Source organism: Lissotriton helveticus, chromosome 8 (genome assembly GCF_964261635.1).
Source record: "Lissotriton helveticus chromosome 8, aLisHel1.1, whole genome shotgun sequence".
Taxonomy (NCBI): domain Eukaryota; kingdom Metazoa; phylum Chordata; class Amphibia; order Caudata; family Salamandridae; genus Lissotriton; species Lissotriton helveticus.
The window spans coordinates 1,032,376,578-1,032,395,481 of NC_136069.1; the positions used below are offsets into that span (position 1 = coordinate 1,032,376,578).

The 18,904-nt window shown below is 45.9% G+C and overlaps 1 protein-coding gene across 1 annotated transcript in view; it reads right to left on the minus strand.

The window, feature by feature from the left end:
- Positions 1-18,904, minus strand: part of PRPS2 (phosphoribosyl pyrophosphate synthetase 2) — a 188,012-nt gene that overhangs the window by 136,903 nt on the left and 32,205 nt on the right. Inside the window, exon 2 of the mRNA XM_078657869.1 lies at positions 11,247-11,430. Coding sequence (XP_078513995.1) covers positions 11,247-11,430 — 184 coding nt within the window. The remainder of the gene's footprint in view (positions 1-11,246; positions 11,431-18,904) is intronic.

Genomic DNA, 18,904 nt, shown 5'->3' on the forward strand with positions numbered 1-18,904 from the left:
AAGATTTGGGAGAAGCCATGGGTAGACAACTAGACAGTTGGTAGTACTTCAACCACCTGTAGACTGATGTTTGCTTCAGACTATTCAATTCGTGGAGGTATAGCAGAAACCTTGATTTCTTCCTTATTTTTTTGTTCGAAGACCCAATTACACATGAGATGCTGTGTGGGACAGATTAAATTGGAAATCATAACTGATTTTGAAGCGAAAAGCGTCAAGTCTTGAACTCATGGATATTAAAATCATAAAAACAATCTGAATTATTGTTAATGAAATGATCTGCGGTGTCGATCGGACTTCAAAAACACAAGATGCTGGCAGCTAAAACCAGGACCTCACCAAAGAGTCAACTTGCTTTGGATCTAATGAAGATCACGGTACTTGGCGTTCATTTTAAAGTGCTAGCGAAGTTAAATCTGGTAACTACTTAACACCAAAATGTGACCACGAGAAAAGATACATTTAAGGTTACTATACTGTAACCAGTATCCACAAAAGAGAACGTAAAGAAAAAGCATTGATCTAGATTTATTTTGACATAAAATGAACATCCAAATTAAATTTCTAAGCATAGACCTAGTTTTAACCTGCTTTCTGAGGTTTACATCTTAAACGGAGGTTTCACAAATAAAATAAGAAAAAGCTAGGAGTGTACATTACATCAATGTACTAGATGGGACGGCGCTTACGTGCAGGGATTAGAACAGCGTTCTGGGAACACAGAGTACATTTTCAAGAACATTCGAACACAATGCAATTATACTTTAAAGGGCTGCTGCCTTCCTGGCTTGTAGCCGAGCAACCTGCCATAAAGTGTAGCAACAACAGGAACTGAAGGTCAGACTAAGCTTTGAGGTGTTTTGCAACCTTAATGGCCAAAGTGAATCAAAACAAGTAGATACAAATATTAAACATTGTGCAAAGTAAATGCCTGACTAAAACCTAATGCTGGCCTCTACCCCCACCATCAAAAGAACAAACACTCCGCCGAGGTCTACATTGCTGGCGCAAGATTTGCGTTAATGCTTCCATTTGCAACCTCAAATGTCTAGCACAGCTAACTCCAATTTACACAAGCCTCTCCACCTAGCATTTCAATGTCCAGGCAGTACCTTCAGCGGCGCAATGACGACACTGATAGTTCTGTGCCATACCCCGATCCTATTTCACTACAATCAATTCTCCCTGGAAAAGAGGATGAAGGTGAGGGTAGTAGAGCACGGATGGCTACTGGTTACTATTTAATCAAACCTGGAGGGGAAATTAGTAGTACACTGTGGCCATCCAGACAGCCGCAAAACCACCAACTAACTCTTATATGCGTCAACCTCTAGTAGCCCTTACCCATCAGAGGCACTAGATAAGGTTTTTTGAAAACATGCAGAGTTGAACATTCCTACCCCCTGGCCACAAATTGGCTTACTTAAGGGATCTCGATCCCCCCCTAAACTAATGTAAAAATGAGCCTAGCAAGGACACATGAGAGGACAATCCCAAGTAGAAAAAGCACCAAACCCCTTAATGGGATGTTCTGACAACTACCCCAATGAGTGCTAATATGAAGGCAAGACCTGTCCCGTGGATCTCACCTTTGCCTTTTGTCACCCACCAGGTTGGTAACTCAAAGCTGGTGACCAGATACATTGTTCTTTTACTGGATTCCAAGGGTTCCTCCTTTTTACTAGCCCTGCAATTGGACCAGAGATGCTGCAGAAAGCACCCCCTTGTGCACAATCATTTATGCAAGCGACCGTTCAAGGTAGGGATCCTCTCTTCAGGTCCACTCCTGAGCCAGCTACCTCTCTCTCCTGATACAGGGCCCCAGTACTTTAGGTAAGCCCCCAGGCAGTCTCTTTCAGGTAAGCGCCACAAAAACTGACGAAAAGACCCAAATGTTCACACTTCACCCAAAAGGTCCATGCTCTTTGCGAGACAAGCATGGGAACGGTCACTCCCAACATCCTGGAGTAAAGCACTTTGCCTACAGCACTCCTCCACTAAAACATAAGATTACAGTAGTTTAAGACCTCTAACAAAGTCGGCCTCCAGTTAACCCACCGTTACGCTAGAAGGGAAAAGGATCCCTACAAAAGTTTAAAAAAAAAAAAAAAAATTGAACAGAAACCAGACTTAGTCAGGGAGGCCATCATTCTATCTTCCCAACTGCCTTTCACACACAGTCTTCTTTCCTTCGAAAGACCTGCTGAGGCCTTTCATTTTAACAAGTCGATATGTTTGCTGCTTTACATTTAGCAAAAAAAAAAAAAAAATGTCCAAATAAGTCAAAATTCACGCGTTTGTAAAACCCACTTGAGAGCACTATTTAAATAACTTCCCCATCAATGTATTAACAGACTTCCACTAAGTAAAAACAAGTTAACAGATGGTATGAAACACAGAAGAAAATCTAAAACGAAATGGCTTGCTTTTTGTTTGGCTCACAAGCCGGTTCTGGCACAGACACAACATAAGCTGCCAGGCTTGAGAAAGGCTGATTTTTAGGGCGAGCTGACGTTAGCATTCATGCGAAGCATGAATGCTGTCAGCTCGCCAACTAATGCTATCCGTATTTGGGAGAGTGGACACCAAAGTGTCACGAGCTTTCCCAGTGTCGGATTTGACCGCGGGAGCGCGCGTCTCACCCGCGCATGCGCAGAGTAACTCAGCATTTTTTTTTTTTATTTTTTTTTATTTCCCAGCCCCGAACCGAATCAGGTATCAGAGCGCTTCACATATAGGCAGCCCCCACCCCCCACCCCTCTGCATGCGCACACACAGGCGAGCGCATGCACACGCAGGCACACGGCAGACACTCGCTCACACACACCCCCCTCCCCCACAGTCACACACACGCACTCCAGACACATACACACGCGCGTGACCCCCATCCCCACCACTTACCGGGCTCTTTTCGGCGTGTTCAGTGTCTCATCGCTCCACTTCTTCCTCGGCGGCGGCGGCTGTGGCGGCGGGCGGGACTTCCTGCTGGATTGCAGGCCCCGCCCCCGTCTCAGGCAAAAGTGCCTGACTTCCGTTTTTTTTTTTTTATGAAGTAGCCCGAGCCGCTCCGGTGGGTCAACAAATGTGCAGCTCCTCATTGATTCCAGGCAGTGGCTAGGCAGGAAAAGCCAAATTTCAAAGAAGCCGTCACGGACTGGCGTCCTTTGTGCTGAGAAGTGGAGACTCGCGGGTTTCCGCCTGGACTCGGTGAAGCATACGAGAAGTAAATATGTCAGGGCCTCGCGGTTATCTCTCGTTTCTTTTTTTCCTTGATCTGAACTCGATACACATTTGTGAGCTGTTGAAGTTTGTTATTTTAGTGCGATACAATTTGGCAAACTGCTTCGTTTTTCTATGCCGAAGTTTCATCTCTGCCAACCAGTAGCGCTTAGAGGAAGGCCTAGAAGAAAAGTTAAGCCAAAGCGCTACATGAAAAACTTGCCATTGGAATGAGTGTGCGTCTATCAGGGGGAGGCACCATCTGCCCCTCCTGACACCCCGAGAGTTTCTGCAGCTCTGCCCTGTCCAGAGTCCTGCCTGGAATTACTTCTTTAGTTAATATGAGGGCAGTTTCCCACTGCCCCCTTCAGTGCTCGGAGGTCACGTTTGGAACAGCAGCTAGTAACCCAAGTATGAGACGGCATGTGTATAGCACACTTCTAGTGCAGGAGCGGTCTCGCAGCGCTTGTTGGTTAACAGCTAAAGCAGTGTTCGAAAACCACAAACACGGCACTGTAATCCTGGTTTCTCTACGTGTTATCAGTGGGTGATCTTGACAATATCACGATACCCCTGAATCCCACCGTCCTTCTCTTTTATACACCGGTAGAGCCTGGTTCAGTTTGGAGTGTTCGCTAAGCAGCGCTATAGAAAAAGTAATACATTCACATGACATGTGAAATGAATCCCTCATATTCAGGAGGTGTGTGGTCCCTAAAGAAGACGACTCCCGCCCCCGGCCCAGTAGTGCCCCCAGCCCCAGAGTTGGTTCTTACCTCGTCCTGGGGTTGCCACAGTCCCAGGGGGACCGGGGGGTACGAAGAGCAGCAGCAGAAGCGAGTACCATGTGAAGGACCGAACAGGGGAGCCCGCGCACACCCGGCCCATCTCTGCCTCCGTGGGAGCCACTGCCCGGACTAACTGCCCGGCGGTCCGGGCAGCAGCCTGAACGCTGCAGCCCTGCCCGAGAGCACTGCTCTCTCTGCCTGGCCGTCTGGGGCAGCAGCCTCAGTCCTGCCCTCCTGCCCGGGAGGACTGCCCTCCCTGCCCGGCCGTCTGAGGCTGCAGCCTCAAGCCTGCAGTCCTGCCCGGGACTGCCCTCTCTGCCCTCTCTGCCCGGCCATCTGGGACAGCAGCCTCAAGCCTGCAGTCCTGCCCGGGAGCACTGCCCTTGCTCCCCTTTGCCCCTTCACCCTCTCCCGGCCAGAAGTTGCTTCGTTCACAGTCCTGCCCTCGGAGAGATCTCTGTTTGGGATCTCTGTCCTACGGTCCTCCCCAGTCGTGCTGTCCTCTCTGCCTGAGTGCTCCTTCACTCTGTCCTACAGCCCTGCCTGGATGCCCAGTCACCCTGTCCAGGGCTGCAGCTCCTGCCTGCGCTCCTGCCCGGCTGCTGCTTCGCTCTCCAGGAGTCCCTTGACTTAACAAGCAGCTCTCGGTCCGGATGCCCCTCTACTCTGTTCTACAGTCCTGCCCGGTCCCTGCGGCATCGGTGCTCCCTCACTCTGTCCAGGGCTGCCGCTCCTGCCCTGCGCTGCGCTCCTCCCTGGTTGCTGTCCTCGCTCTCCTGGAGTCCCTTGACTCTGTCCAAGGCAGTAGGTCTTTCGTTCCCAGACCTGCAACTCTCTGTCCAGGGGCTCCTTCACTCTGTCCGGGCGTCAGATCCTCCCCTCCAGCCCTCCCCTCTCTAGCCCGTCTCCCTGCCCTGGTCAGTAGCCCCCTCCTTCTTGCCCTGGGGCCCCTTCCGTCTGTCCCAGGCGGCTCCTCCCTCCAGCCCTGCCCTCAGACACCTCCCTCCCTCTCAGCCCCGTCTCTCTGCCCCGTTCAGACACTTTCTGCTTCTTTGCCCTGGGGTCCCCCCTTCACTCATTCCGGAGCAGCTGCTCTCTCCCTCCCCAGCCGTGCCCTCAGACGGCCCCTTCTCCCCCCAAAGTGGGCGGCTCTTCCCAGGCCCCCCTTCTTGTGTTACTCGGGACCCCTCCCTCCAGACCCATCCTCCCCTCCCGCCTTTGACTGCCCTCTCACCTCTTGTCTCTGCCTCACACCCCTGCACCCTCTGCCCACTCACTCTGTGATCACCCTTTTATTTTCTGCCCTACTCTTTTTTGACCACTCTCCCTGTCCCTAACCCTCCTCCCCAATCTTCTTTGGCATTTCATTTCTCTTCTCTTCTCTTCGCCCCTCTTTCTCTTCCTCTTTTTTTCGCTTTGCTTTTTTCTTTCTCTTGTGTTCTCTCCTCTACTCCCTCTCCTCTCTCATTCTTTCTCTTTCCTATACTCCCTCCCCTCCCCCTCTCTCTCCCCACACCTTCCGTGTTTAGCCGCTCCACCATCTTCCAATTTAGACTACTTCCCATCTCTGAACAGAATTATTTTCACCCACTTAACAGCTGTCGGTCTAGATTAGTACTCCAGATGCATTCTGGATGTTGTAGTCAGAGCAGCACGCCTACCCTCACACCGAAGGCGCATTGCAATGCAATAGGTCTCGCATTATTAAAGTTTGAGCTATTGGTGTTGCATTATTTAGCAATGCCAATAGCTCAAACTTTAATAATGCGAGACCGATTGCATTGAAAATGCTTGTTTCAAGGTTATATTCGAGATAAACGGACAGGCGGGGCTATTGTGATCTTGTTGCAAACAAGTGTAGTTTCATGACGCTCGAGCCGCAGATGTGGCAATCTGTCCAACCTAGAATAAACCGAGGCGCCCACAACTCTTCTGCCCTTCTACTCAAATCAGAGAAAGGCTGCCTGTCAAGACCGCTGCTGCCCCCTGGTAAGTTTCACAGTGAGTGCCAATATGACGACATGGGTCTGTTCGTCAGGTGTTCATTGTAGTTCCAGTGAAAAATGTTACAGAAAACCATCCAGTTCAAACTAAAAGCTTGCAAAAAGTCTCAAATACAAAGTGAAAGCTTCGGTGTAGAATAAAGTTAAACTAGTCTACCTCGTGGATCTGGGTAAAGTATACATTCCTTTCAACCGTGCTAAGAAAACAAATCCACTTAAGATAATAGAAACACGTGGCCTTTGTACTTTAAGTAGCTTCGAATCTCCATAGACAAAGTCATTTTTGTGACTGAGATCTCATCACCATGCACAAGAAAAAAAACAGGTTGTCTGTAGTTATGACCTCCATGCGTCATTCAAGAAGTAAGCATTAAGGCCTTTCAGGGAGCTGTGTGCACAACATGAAATGTAAACACCACCTGGGATGAAAAGACTTCACGGGCCATATTACAATAAGTGCTCTGGGGGCACAATGGACGTTTGCGCCCACTTTGCATGCCCCCACAGCATATTCGTATTACAGAATAGGGAGCAGACGCTTGTACATCCCCTTCAGTAAAACCGATAGAGCTGGTGCACTTAAAGCGCCAGCGCTACCTTCAGGCGGTGCTCCCTAATTTGCATAGGGGCGTGCCCTATGCAAATGAGGGCATTTCTTTGCTTCTGCGCCCACGCTATATTACAGACGGAAGCTTGTTTCCGGTCCAGGGAAGGCATGGCTTGGCAGTTCGGGCTGGACTGTTCCCATGAGGCACAGGGACAGACTGATTTGCATATGGCCATGTCTGAACTGGGGTGGCAGAGTGGGCTAAAGAACGGTGATGGATTAAACCCAGATCTGTTGACTGGGTGCGAGTGTTTGATTGGTTCAGATGCTGCGTACATCACCACCCCCTTTTGTACCATATTACAGACACAGGCGCATAGGCAAAGAAGCTCTTAGGGGGCGCACTCATCGTGGGCCCCCTTCTAGGTGGCACACTGCGAGTACGGCCCGTAGAGCACACCTCTGGAGGGGGGAAAAGGGGCTGTCCTGTGGACCCCCACAGACATGCCCCTGACAGTACCCACCTGCAAGGGGGATCTCTAATCCCCTTTGAAAGTGCAGGCAGATTGCCACCTGCAATGTGAAAACACAGAGCGGCAGTTAGCAGCTGCTCCGTGTTTTCAAACAAATGCGCTGCCCCCAGGGCAGCACGGGTTCGCAACTGCCCTGGGGGCAGGGAATATATCATAATAGGTCATGGTTTGCGCCCAGCACACATTTTAAAAGGTACACCCTGCGCGAACAATGGCAATGCATAATACAGCCCCAGGTGTTCTGAAGTGCAGGACAGGGCATAACAGAAATCCAGGCCCAAGATCAAATTATCAGAGATTTCACCTCAAGAACAACATCTTAAAGTAAAGACAGGGTATTCTGAGCAGGAATTAATATAGATACTACTCCCTATACACAGACTGATGCACAAAACCACTACCTAGATTATATATTAAAACAAAAACAGTAGGGTATGTTTTATGTCCCAGTCAGAGTACATAAGAGTCATTATGCAAGGTGAATTGTGTCATGTAGAACCATGTGTGGACTAAAACAAAAGTTCTTAACATTGGGTGGATTTACACAATATGAAGTGAATTTTCAAAAAGGTGAGCTTCTGGAGTTGCATACTGAAGGTAAAACAAAACAAGCATTTCCAATGCAATAGGTCTCGCATTTGCGAGATTTTGAGCTATTGGCATTGTAAGTGATAATGCCTTTTGATTTATGTATTTTGAAAACCTGCAAGTAACGACTAGAAGTACAAAGTGCACAAAATAAAAAAAGGCATTGTCATTTACAATGCCGATAGGTCAAAAGTTATAAAAATGCGAGACCTATTGCATTGTAAATGCTTGTGTACACCTTCTTGCACTGCAGAACCACAGACAAATCACATTGTTGTCTCTACTGTAAAAGTGCTAGGCCATGTTTTGCTACAACATGATCCTTGTGAAGGCCTGACGGGTCCTCATGCTCGTTTCTTACAATTCCCCAGGACACTGGCAGACAACATGGTACGCTGAAGAGAGAGGCCCGGCTCCTCTTGATTGATGGCCCAGTCACGCTGTGCATGAAATTAACTGTAGCGTCGAACTAGTCTGATATCATATGATTGTGTGTCTACACAAGTTCAAGAGAGGACACAGTGCATTTGTGAGACAGAAGGGTGCTCAGGCAGCACAGCCCACCACTTAGCTCGATGCAAAATGCAGCTCCTCACTGAGACAGCCTCACCGGTGGTTCTTGGGCGCTATAAACTTGTGACTAGTGCATTTAAGTGCAGACACCCCACATTAAAATGTATTAAGTCTTATCCCTGGCATGTGGTACTTGGCAGGGCTGGTGATAGGTGCAAGACGAGAAGCTGTCTTGTCCTTTCCAGAAATGGTTTGAGTGGGTGAAAGTGAACCATCTCCAGTAGCGCCCCTCCCGCCAACCAACCCTGGACAGAGAGCGTCTCAACTGATGAAGCACAGATACACAAAGCGCCTGATCCTGCCTGATAGCACCTCAAAGTTTAGATGTGAAATAAACAAGCTGCCACCATTGCGCAAAAGTTTTAAAAAAAGTAGACAGGATAACGCTGCAAGTAAACGATCCAGTCTGATAGGATGTCTCAAGTGAGTGTTTGATTGGTTCAGATGCTCCGTCCATCACCACCCCCTTTTGTACCGTTTTGGCCGCCATAAGTGTGGCAGGGTATGCTCAGACACGAGTCCCTTGCTCACTTTGCCACTGGATTCAAGCAAGCCGGGCTGAAGACGGCTGTAATGCCAGAAACCGGTCCTCGGAAGCTTGTTTCCGGTCCAGGAAAGGCATGGCATGGCAGTTCGGGCTGGACTGTTCCCATGAGGCACAGGGTCAGACTGATTTGCATATAGCCATGTCTGAACTGGGGTGGTAGAGTGAGCTAAAGAAAGGTGATGGATCAAACCCAGATCTTTTGACTGGGTGTGAGTGTTTGATTGGTTCAGATGCTCCGTCCATCACCACCCCCTTTTGTATCAAAAGAAGACAGGGCGATATCAAAGAAGCCTCATTTTCAATGGGAAGCCAACGTTTCCCATAAACTATGACGACAGCCAATCAAAAAGATGGGCGGGGATTAAACTCCACTTTTAAAATCTCCTCTACTACAATATGCCTCGCAGAGTGAGCAGAGCATACGTGCTTCAACGCTAGGTCTGCAAGACCTAAAAAACATTAATTCATCAGGACCTAGAGCACAACAGGGATTGTAAGAGGACGGTCTAAATATGTTTTTTACCTTGTTGAACCACTGTACATAGTGTAGAGGCAAGAGGTGACATTCGCACCTGCAAAGTGTCGATCTACTTTTTAGAAGCATTTTTGACACCTATAGGTCCCTAAAGCACAGCAAATCCAAAAGGATGCAGAACATACCATGGCCAAGAAGCCGCTAAAGCACAGTTATCCATATAATGGACTAAGAAAAAGAAGGATTCATGGCTATGAATATGAAGCAGCAAGAAACCCACAGTTACAAAAAAAAAAACAAAAAAAAAAAAAACACTTCGGTAGTAACTACCCATGGTCGGATTGCATGCAAATCTTACACACCATGTAAAATGTGTTCAGATACAAGCATCTTTGTAGCACCTAGAAACCACTATATTCGTCTTATTACAAAACATTTTCAGAAAACAGAGCTATAAAACTAAACTTCCATTAACTTTTATATCGCAAGTCAAAGTCACCAAAAAACATAGGTCCAATATCACTGCTTGATTAAACTCAAATACTCTGAAGCTTCATCTTGCTTCCACCACTTAGACAAATTATAGAATTGCAGCATATTCTGGAATCTTCCGTGAACTGCCAATGCGGAGTGTAAGTTCCCATGAGTAGGCATATGAACAGGCTGAAGGCATCATTCAAGTGACAGGATAAGGATAATTTGAAGGAACAAGCAGCATTGCCAAAGCCAATAGGTCTCGTCTATGGGGGAGCTATTGGCTTTGTCAATTTATTTTCCCAATTCTGTACAGCAGTGCATTTGCTGCGCAGCATGGATGAAAGTTTGGGGAGAAAAAAATGCTATGATATGACCATGAGGGGCATTGATCAATTTTCTTAGTATGAGCTTATTCTCTGCCTTGAAAAAAAAAAAAAAAAGGAGAAAAAAAATGTAATTATTTTACCGCCGAGCTGAGGTTAGGTGTGCCAGCCCGACGAGTACAGCGCCAAAAAATGCCATGCAGAGCAGAGTAGCAGCGCCGTTTGCATCTTTGTGAAATCTTGAAACCAGTTGGTGAGAGTTCAGGGCTCTTTTTTCCAGGCGGGACAGGAGGGAAACAAGCGACGAGATGGGGGAAAACAAGTCAAGCAAACAGTGAGGGAGGGCGGAAGGTGACACAAGGGGAAAAGTACTTCGGGAAGTGGAGGCTTAGAGGATGGGTAGTAGTAAATACTAACTAGAGTGACTTGAGGGTTCGAGCATGATTAGAGGTTAAAAACAAAAGGTTAGGGTGACTTGAGGGTTCAGGGATGGGTAGAGCTTAGGCGAGGATGACTTGAGTGTTCAGGGGTGTGTAGAGGTAAAGGGAGGTGATGGTGACTTGAGGGTACAGGGCAGGAAGAGGGGAGGGTAACTTGAGGTTTCAGGGGAAGACATAAGAAAAAAAAATGGACAGGCAACCAAAAATAAGAGTTTTAGAAAATGGTCACATGCCACAAAGTTTCGTTTTTTCTAGTTGCTTGAGTTCACTCTTGGAAATACTGGGAAGAGAGAGTTTCAAATTAGCTCAGACAACTAATCAAGGATTCATCAGTACTTGGTCAAAGCTCCAGGGAAGGAAAGAAACCTGGAGAAGAAGCGAAGCAGACAACGTACTCAGTGAAAAGGAGGAAAATAAGATCGACATTGAAGCCAACCAATGTAAATTAACAGCAAGGCTAAAATCTACTTTAAGTTTCTTTGAGAAACAATAGCTCGTCACAAACCGTGCATGTGTGCTGTCTCAGGAGTTACCTAAATTTCTGGAGTTAACCAGGTAGTTCTGCCAAGTCTTTCACATTAACAATTTCCTGTTTGCCATAGTTAAAAGAAGCATCAAACAGTAAAGATTAACAAAAAGATCTGGTGCCGAAAAAAGCAGAATGCTCCAATAGCTAGGTACAGATTCCTAATACCTACATACATTTTTCACACAAATATAGGTCAAATCTCACCTTGTCCTTTTTATCTTGTCGTGCATATGGAAAACAAGGAATGACTGCTGTGACGCGGGACGACGAGGCAATCTTGCAGGCATTGATCATGATGAGGAGTTCCATAAGATTGTCATTGATTTCACCACAGCCGCTCTGTATGATGTACACATCTTCCCCTCTTACACTTTCGCCTATCTCCACACTGGAGGGGAAAAGAAAAGGGACATCAGCTTTAGGTTTCTGAAGATACATGAATCCAGCAAGGGGCAGATGAGGCCTATTCAGTGCAGCAGGTGCACTTCAATGCAAGGTAATGTACATAAAACAGCGCTACGTGACAGACGTCTGGCTAGCCTAGATTTCAGAAATCAGGATCGATGGTTAAGGGGTGGTGCATGGCAATTGGACAATACAGACACAAAAGTAAGTCATATTTACAATGAGGCACAAGAAAACCAAATGAGAACGCAGTTCTCACCAGGATGCACAGTAAGGAACGATGCCACAACAACATCTCAGAAAGCTCATGCTTTGGCGATATAGAAAGACCAGTCATTTTTTGAGCATCCAATTATATGGGTAAAAGTACAGATCGACCTAATTTACCTCAAGGGTAAAGAACATGAATGTTACAGAGCAATAGAGCAGAAGCATGGCAACCGAGAAGGTAGGCAACATGTAAAAGGTCTTAACTTTTTTTTTAATCTCAAATGTTTTTATTGAAATATTTCAAGGGTACAAGACAAGGATGTAGTGTGAGTACAATCAGCAACTGGTTTATCCTTCTAATGTTTTTCATACCCAGAGACGCAGATTTGAAGGAGTTGCAGAGAAATGGATTTTCCCACCTGGAAACAAAGGTTTTGTGTGAAGATGGAAATATATATTGGCATCCCTAAAACAAATATATGCCAGTGGAAGAGCTGCTATTTTAGAGAGTGGTATGCATATATGTTAAGATACCAGTAGGACCGTGGGTGATTTTTAACGGCATAAAAGCATAACGTTACAAACATCCTACTACACCATCAAGGGAATACTCTAGTTGCATGAAAGACACAACTTGTATCGATTTGAAAAAGAAACCTCTGTACTCACACTGATTCTATAAAATAAAGTTAAGCATTGAATGCTCCAAGGAACAGAAAGTTAAACAAGCATTGGGAAAAGCAACAGGTTTTGCCTATGAGGTTCTAGCTTAGCTAAAGATTTTATGAAACTAAATCACCGCAGCTGCTGTGCAGCATGGCAAACAAATCTGTAAAAAACATAAGTGCTAGGACGTGTCTAGCACTAACGCGACATTTTTAATCACAAAGATGGAGTGGCATGGGGAACGTGGGAACGTGTAATGACTGAGGGTGGTAGAGAAGGACACAGGTGAGGGACGGAATACGCAGGACACATTGCAGAGTCAGACAACAGTGTGGGCGGGAGGGGTTGGGGCAGAAAACGGACAGGGTGGGCAGAAGGGCCTGGAGGAGCAAACGCCAATGGGAGTTTGGCAGGCAAAATGAGGGAAAAACAAGAATGACTTGAGGGGAGGAAATTGATAAAGCAACTGAGGAAGAATGAGAAAGAAGAACAAAGGGGAAAGTACATTAGGGAGACACCTGGAAAACACACGTTTTTAGTGTTTAAAGAAAAACGGAGCAGTAGAACACCACAAATAATGTCTCCATACTCCAGGGTAGGGACAAAGGGAGAATGGAAAGCTACAGAAGCAGACTAATAATAAACAAGCAAATAAGTGACAATTAAGCCAACCAATGGCAAGCAATGGGTGGACTCAAATCCCACAATAAGCTTAACAATAGGTCATGCAACAGTCCGCTGCGGAGAGGCTTTTAGGATCAGGGCTGACCTTTCAGGTACCTAGTTGTGGAGAAACATACCAATGTCAGTGCACTTCATGGCTCCATACTTCTGGTGTGGAAAGCCATGAAAAGTAACGGACGTCAGAGCGCCAAGGTGGTGCCCATATAGGTGACAGACCTCACAATGGCAGACTCTGCTGATGTCACACGGAGCTGACCAATGCCACCTACCGGTGTGCAAGGTATTGCTCGAAGAAAAAACTTCCAGATTCAGTCGGACGCCTGGGAAATTCAAAAGGTAAGGAATCTGCGGCTAGATCATGTCTCTACCTGATAAGGCGTTGCCAAAGGTAAGTGAGTTGTATTAGGACTGCATTTTTATTTTGGATGATATCTGTAATGACATCAGGCTGTTTGTTAACAAAGAATTTGGAGTATCCTTGAATGCATAGTTGGATGTCCCTGTTCCTTATTTTTTTCGGTTGTTAATATCATTTTTCTGGAACCATGTTGGAAACAGTTATTTAGATTTTGATTGCTTTTAAAGTATATAGTTCATCAGAGCGGTTTATTCTTGGAGCAAGCGTGCGGTCTGTCTTTGCTAATCTGACTCCTTCATTCTCTTCCTTTAGGAAGATGGGTGGGCCAGTGAGGAATTTGCAACTGAATTAAGTCTATAGCAGATAAGGTGTTACCAAAGGTAAATAACTTATCCATCTAACAGAAACATCTAGCTGCAGATTCCTTACTTTTGAACAGATACCCAAGCAATACCACCGCCAGAGGGGGGACTGCGCACAAGTTTAGACCAGGAAGTCCTGCAGGACAGAGCGGCCAAAAAGGATGTCTTTTTGGACTTGACTGTTCAAGTAGTAGGTAAACGTGTGCAGGGATGCCCGCTTTGCTGCCTGACAAAGGTAATGGACTGGAACACCACATTGCAACACAGCCGTAGTATCCTTAGTTCTGGTGGAATGAACCCTTAAGCCTTCAGAAGGCTGCTTTTTTTTGGCCAGAGCATAGCAAATTTTGATGCAGGGGATGACCCATTGTGAGATAGTACTCTTCTGCACCACACAAAGTTTCTTTTATCCATCATACCCCACCCCAAGAAGAGTTGGTTGGAGATCTGGAATTCTTTACTGTGGTCACGGTAGAATGACTTTTTTAGGGGTCCAGACGTGGAGTCTCTCCTCTTCTTTAAAGGGGTGCGGAGGAGCGGAGTAAGTGGGAAAGGTGACTGGCTGCCCCACGTGGAAAGGTGTTACCACTTTCACTAACAAAGAGGCCATGGGGCGAAGCACCAAATTATCAGGGAAGATGGTCAGGTAAGGTGGCTTGGTAGACAGTCTGCAATTGGCTTACTCTCCTGGCAGAAGATATTGCCACTAAAAACCTATTTTGATGGTAAGCAGTCTGAAGGGGCAGTTGTACAAAAGTTCAAATGGAGCACACATCAGGAAGGTGAGAACCAAATTAATGTCACACTGAGGCATGATAAAAGAGGCAGGAGGGAACCTATGTACAAGCCCCTTAAGATATCTATTCACAATCTGGGATTTAAATAAAGAGGGTTGGTCTGGCAGCCTCAAAATGGTAGGTGGGAAAGGATAAGACGCATGGAGCTGACCCAGGCGCAGTTTCCAAGAAAAGAGACATAGAACACTGACGCTCCTCAGTGGTGTTGGCTGACAGACGGTGTTACGTCAAAACATGTTTCAGCTTCTTATGTTTCTTGTGCTTTCTCCCTGTCCAATTTGAAGACTTGGAGTGCAGGACAAAGACTTGGGGCTTTCAGAGCAGTGCCTGGACCTTCGTCTCAACCGGGACCGCGAACGAGACCTCAGGGGTAAACGATGCGGTGCCAAGCTACAAGTAGCTTTAGAGACCACTCTCTCAAACCTTTCAGAGCCATGGCCCAGCAGTCAGAGCACAATTGACACGTGATTGCACTCCAGGCACCAAAGACAAACCAAGATGGATCTGTCACCGACATGGTGTGCTGGCAGGCGCCGCAAGGCTTGAATCCAGAAGTTCTTGGACACGTTAGAAACACACACACAAAAAAAAATACGTTTGCCAAAACGTTGAAAAAAGCCAACCAAAAAGTGACAGAGGTGATCAGCGCTGGCTGGTGCGAAAAGAAGTCTGCGGGAAAAGGTGGTGCCTATATAGGTGAAGCGAACATCAGGCTTGATCCAGACATCTCAGTAGGACCTCTATGCACCGGAAAGAGACGCAATGTGGCTCGGATGGATACTGTTCCACTACGGAAATGACATGCACGCCTATATAGGCGCCACTCCCCCGCACGGATGTCAGTTGCTTACAAGACTGCCCAAGCCCCCAGGGCGCAGAGCCACAAATCGGTGTGAAAAGCGTGCAGATTACTAAACTTGGGATCTTAATGAACAGAGGCCACTTACAGAACAGGGAAGATGGGAGGACTGCTGAAGAATCTGCAGCTATATGGAGTCTCTACCAGAAAGAATGTTAACCAAGGTAAGTAACTTGTTCTTCTGATATCTATTCAGCAGATAAAGAATCAGTGGCTAGAATACGGTCAAAACAGTACCTATTTGGTGGTGGGTCTGAATGGATTCAAACCAGAAAGCCCTGCAGGACCGAGTGGCAAAAGCCCTACTCGGCGAATCACACTGTCCAGACAATACTGCTTCATGAATGTATGGCGAGACACCCAAATTGCCACCTGATAGATGTTGAGGATAGCCGTGTGGTAACACAGTAGTAGCAGCTTTGGCAGAACGAGCATTCAATTCTTCGAGAAGCTTCTTTTTAGCCAGTGCGTAGCAGATCTTAATGTAGCGCATGACCCAGTGGGAGATGGTTTTCTCCTTCACAGCCTTGCCTTTTTTTACCCTGCAAACCCCACAAAGAGCTGAAAGTGCACCTGTTCCTTGGTATGATCTATGTAGAATCTCAGTGCTCTTTTGAGGTCTAACTGATGGGAGTCTCTCTCCTCCTTCTTAGAGGGGTGAGGTGGAGAGTAGAATGCTGGCAAGGTGATGTTCTAACCGATGTGTAACAACGCCACCACCTTAGTGAAGAGATGGCTGTGTCCGCAAAACCAGCCCATCCAGGGAGTAAAGTGGTGTACGGCAGATTAACATGGAGAGCATTAAGCTCACTCACCGATGTTATGACAAGATGCAACGTCTTTAAGGGTGAGGCACCATAATTAACAACTATGAAACCGCTCAAACTGAATGTCCAATAGAAATGTAAAGTCCTACTGTGGCATGACAATGGGAGAGGGAGTAAAGAAATGATGTAAAACTTTCAAAAAGAGGATAACAAGTGGAGGCTTAAAGGCCTAGTCCGGCAACCACAAAAAGGCAGAAACAGCTGAATGGTACTCTTTACATGTGCCCAGAGCAAGGCCTTGCGCGGCTAGGGATAAAACAAAAAGTCAGAAAACTTGGTTTGGAGGTGGGTCATTCTGGTGTGTACATCACCAAACCACAAACTTGTCTCAACAGGAGTATACAGTTTAGTTGGCCCACATAGACTTCAGGTCCCACTGCAGAGCCTGTATATGCCACCTGGCGTGCTCAACCAGCACGCTGCAGGAGACCATCAATCCGAGCAGCCTTAAATTGACCTCCCTGAAATCCAGGATTGTGGCTGAAATATCAAGATCAGAGCCTCAATGTCCTGGATTCTCTTTCACTGGGTACAGGCACCAAACCATGTCCAGAGTGCCTCAGATAAAGGTTTTACGGAATTGTTTACTCTTCAGATCACTTTCCTTGGTTATTATATGGAATAGATGTACACATAGTTGCTTTGCAGGTTAAGGTGATATACCTCTAGCACTATGTTTGATTGATTCAGAATTTATTCCCCTGTTTTTTCATGTGTGTATATATATATTAAATATATGCTCTCTTGGAGAAAAGCTCGCCCGTGTATTCCTATTTTATGTATGCGAGAAAAGTGTCCGTCTAAAAAAGAAATGTATTTTGTTCTGTTGGATTAATCATTAGTTCACCACTAATCAGGGTTGAACGGAAAGTAACTTTTGTACAAATAACTATTGATTCAAATATAGAAACAAAATCCCATGTAGGCACTCTCTTACTTAATTCCGATAAAGGGGAGCGCCGAGGAGTCAGGTGTAACTGGCATGTTGATAGCAAACCCCAAGGATGACGGGAGATTCACCACAGTTTGGGGGGTAGTTGACAACAGCTTGGGGTGATCATACGATCATTACCTATTTTTAGCGCAGGTACCCTCTCAAAAGCCTCCTTGGCTAAAAGGGCTTGCACCCCCTGCCGCAAGGAAGAAAGATAGTCCTCTGTCATCCACTAGGGAGACGGTGGAAGGTCCGAACAATTTGCAGGACTTAACTGTCTGATGTTCTGTCCTGCCAGCTCAAAAAGGGTGGCTGTGTTCAGCGAATGGAACACTAAAGGAGTTTAGCAGGTGGTGCTTGGGAATCAGTGGCATCTCGACTTTAACACGGGGTGGTGGGCACCATGGCTGCAAAACTGCCAGGCGCAATGCAGTTGTTGGAATGTTTGGTGGTAAGGGGCACTTCAGCCAAAACTGCGAAAGGAGCAGTAGGTCTAGTGTACTACTAAAAGTTCTGGATCCAATCTGACACCTGGGGAATATTCAACAGTTAACGAACATGTGGCTAGAAATCTCTCAGAAAATGTCCTTTATCAGACTTACACTTTTGTGAAATATGATGGAATGCAGCACAGACATGGTTCGCTAAGCCCACCAAAAATAAAATTTACTTTTTTAAAGAAAAAAACACTAACAGGTCTTTACCTTTGGGCCTCCCATTCTACAAAAGACGGGAAGGACTGTATTTTAGTGGACCTTGAAAACGTAACTATGTATATTCAACTTGAGATAAGACTAGCTTCCATCGGTGTGGAACCAGCTCAGAGTGAGGGGATGAAAAACAGGGTTCTGATTTAATTCTGCAATGGATATGTGCGCCACAGGATTCAAAGCTGTCACTACTGCAAACCTCTGCCCCCAAAAAATAAAAATTGTGTGAAAGTTTTAATATTTACCACGATCGAACCTTGCGTTTACGACTTCTAACCCTTGTTCATGTATCTGAAAGCATTGTTGATTCATCCAGGGTGTACAGAATAGTAGGCACGTTCATAACAGAAGTACATTTTGAGGCGAGGAGTTCCTTTAACTTAAAGCCAAATTCTCCAAGTCTAGGTTCTTCCAGCAAATACATTTTCACCCAAGATGGGCAAATGTACCCGTGAGGCTACAATAGGCTCTTTCAAACAGCACGGTTACCTTTCTAATTGCCTCAATACTAAAATGGCTTTTCGAACGTTGGTAAAGATTTGCTCTACTAGCTTAGTAACTGGCAAAAGATGTAAAGGTCTTCAAACATGCATTGGGTCATTATGGGGCAAATTCAGTAAAAAAAAACGAATAAATTGTAAGTCATTGTGGAGATATCCCACTGACGAAAGCATGGAACCGTGTTACACGCTTAATACTTTCTTCAATTTCATATCACAAAAACTCCATATTTGTTTGTTTTGAACTATGGTCATTTCATTGCTCATGCAAACCAGGCTGCACATGTAAACAGAGTAATTTACTGGCAATGGTACAATTAACGGTTCTATTTTTAATTAGCATCCCAATTCAAGATTTTTTTAGATTATAATTTGATGCCATTGTGAGAAATAAGTACCCCGACATTCAATGTAAAGATCCAAACACTAAAATAGCAATGAAGAAGCATAGAAACCTATATCCGATTATATAGTGTTGAACAATGGCAATCGGCGCATCTCGAACAGCTCCAAATTTTGGCAGGAAACCCGGGCACATTTAAGTGATTTG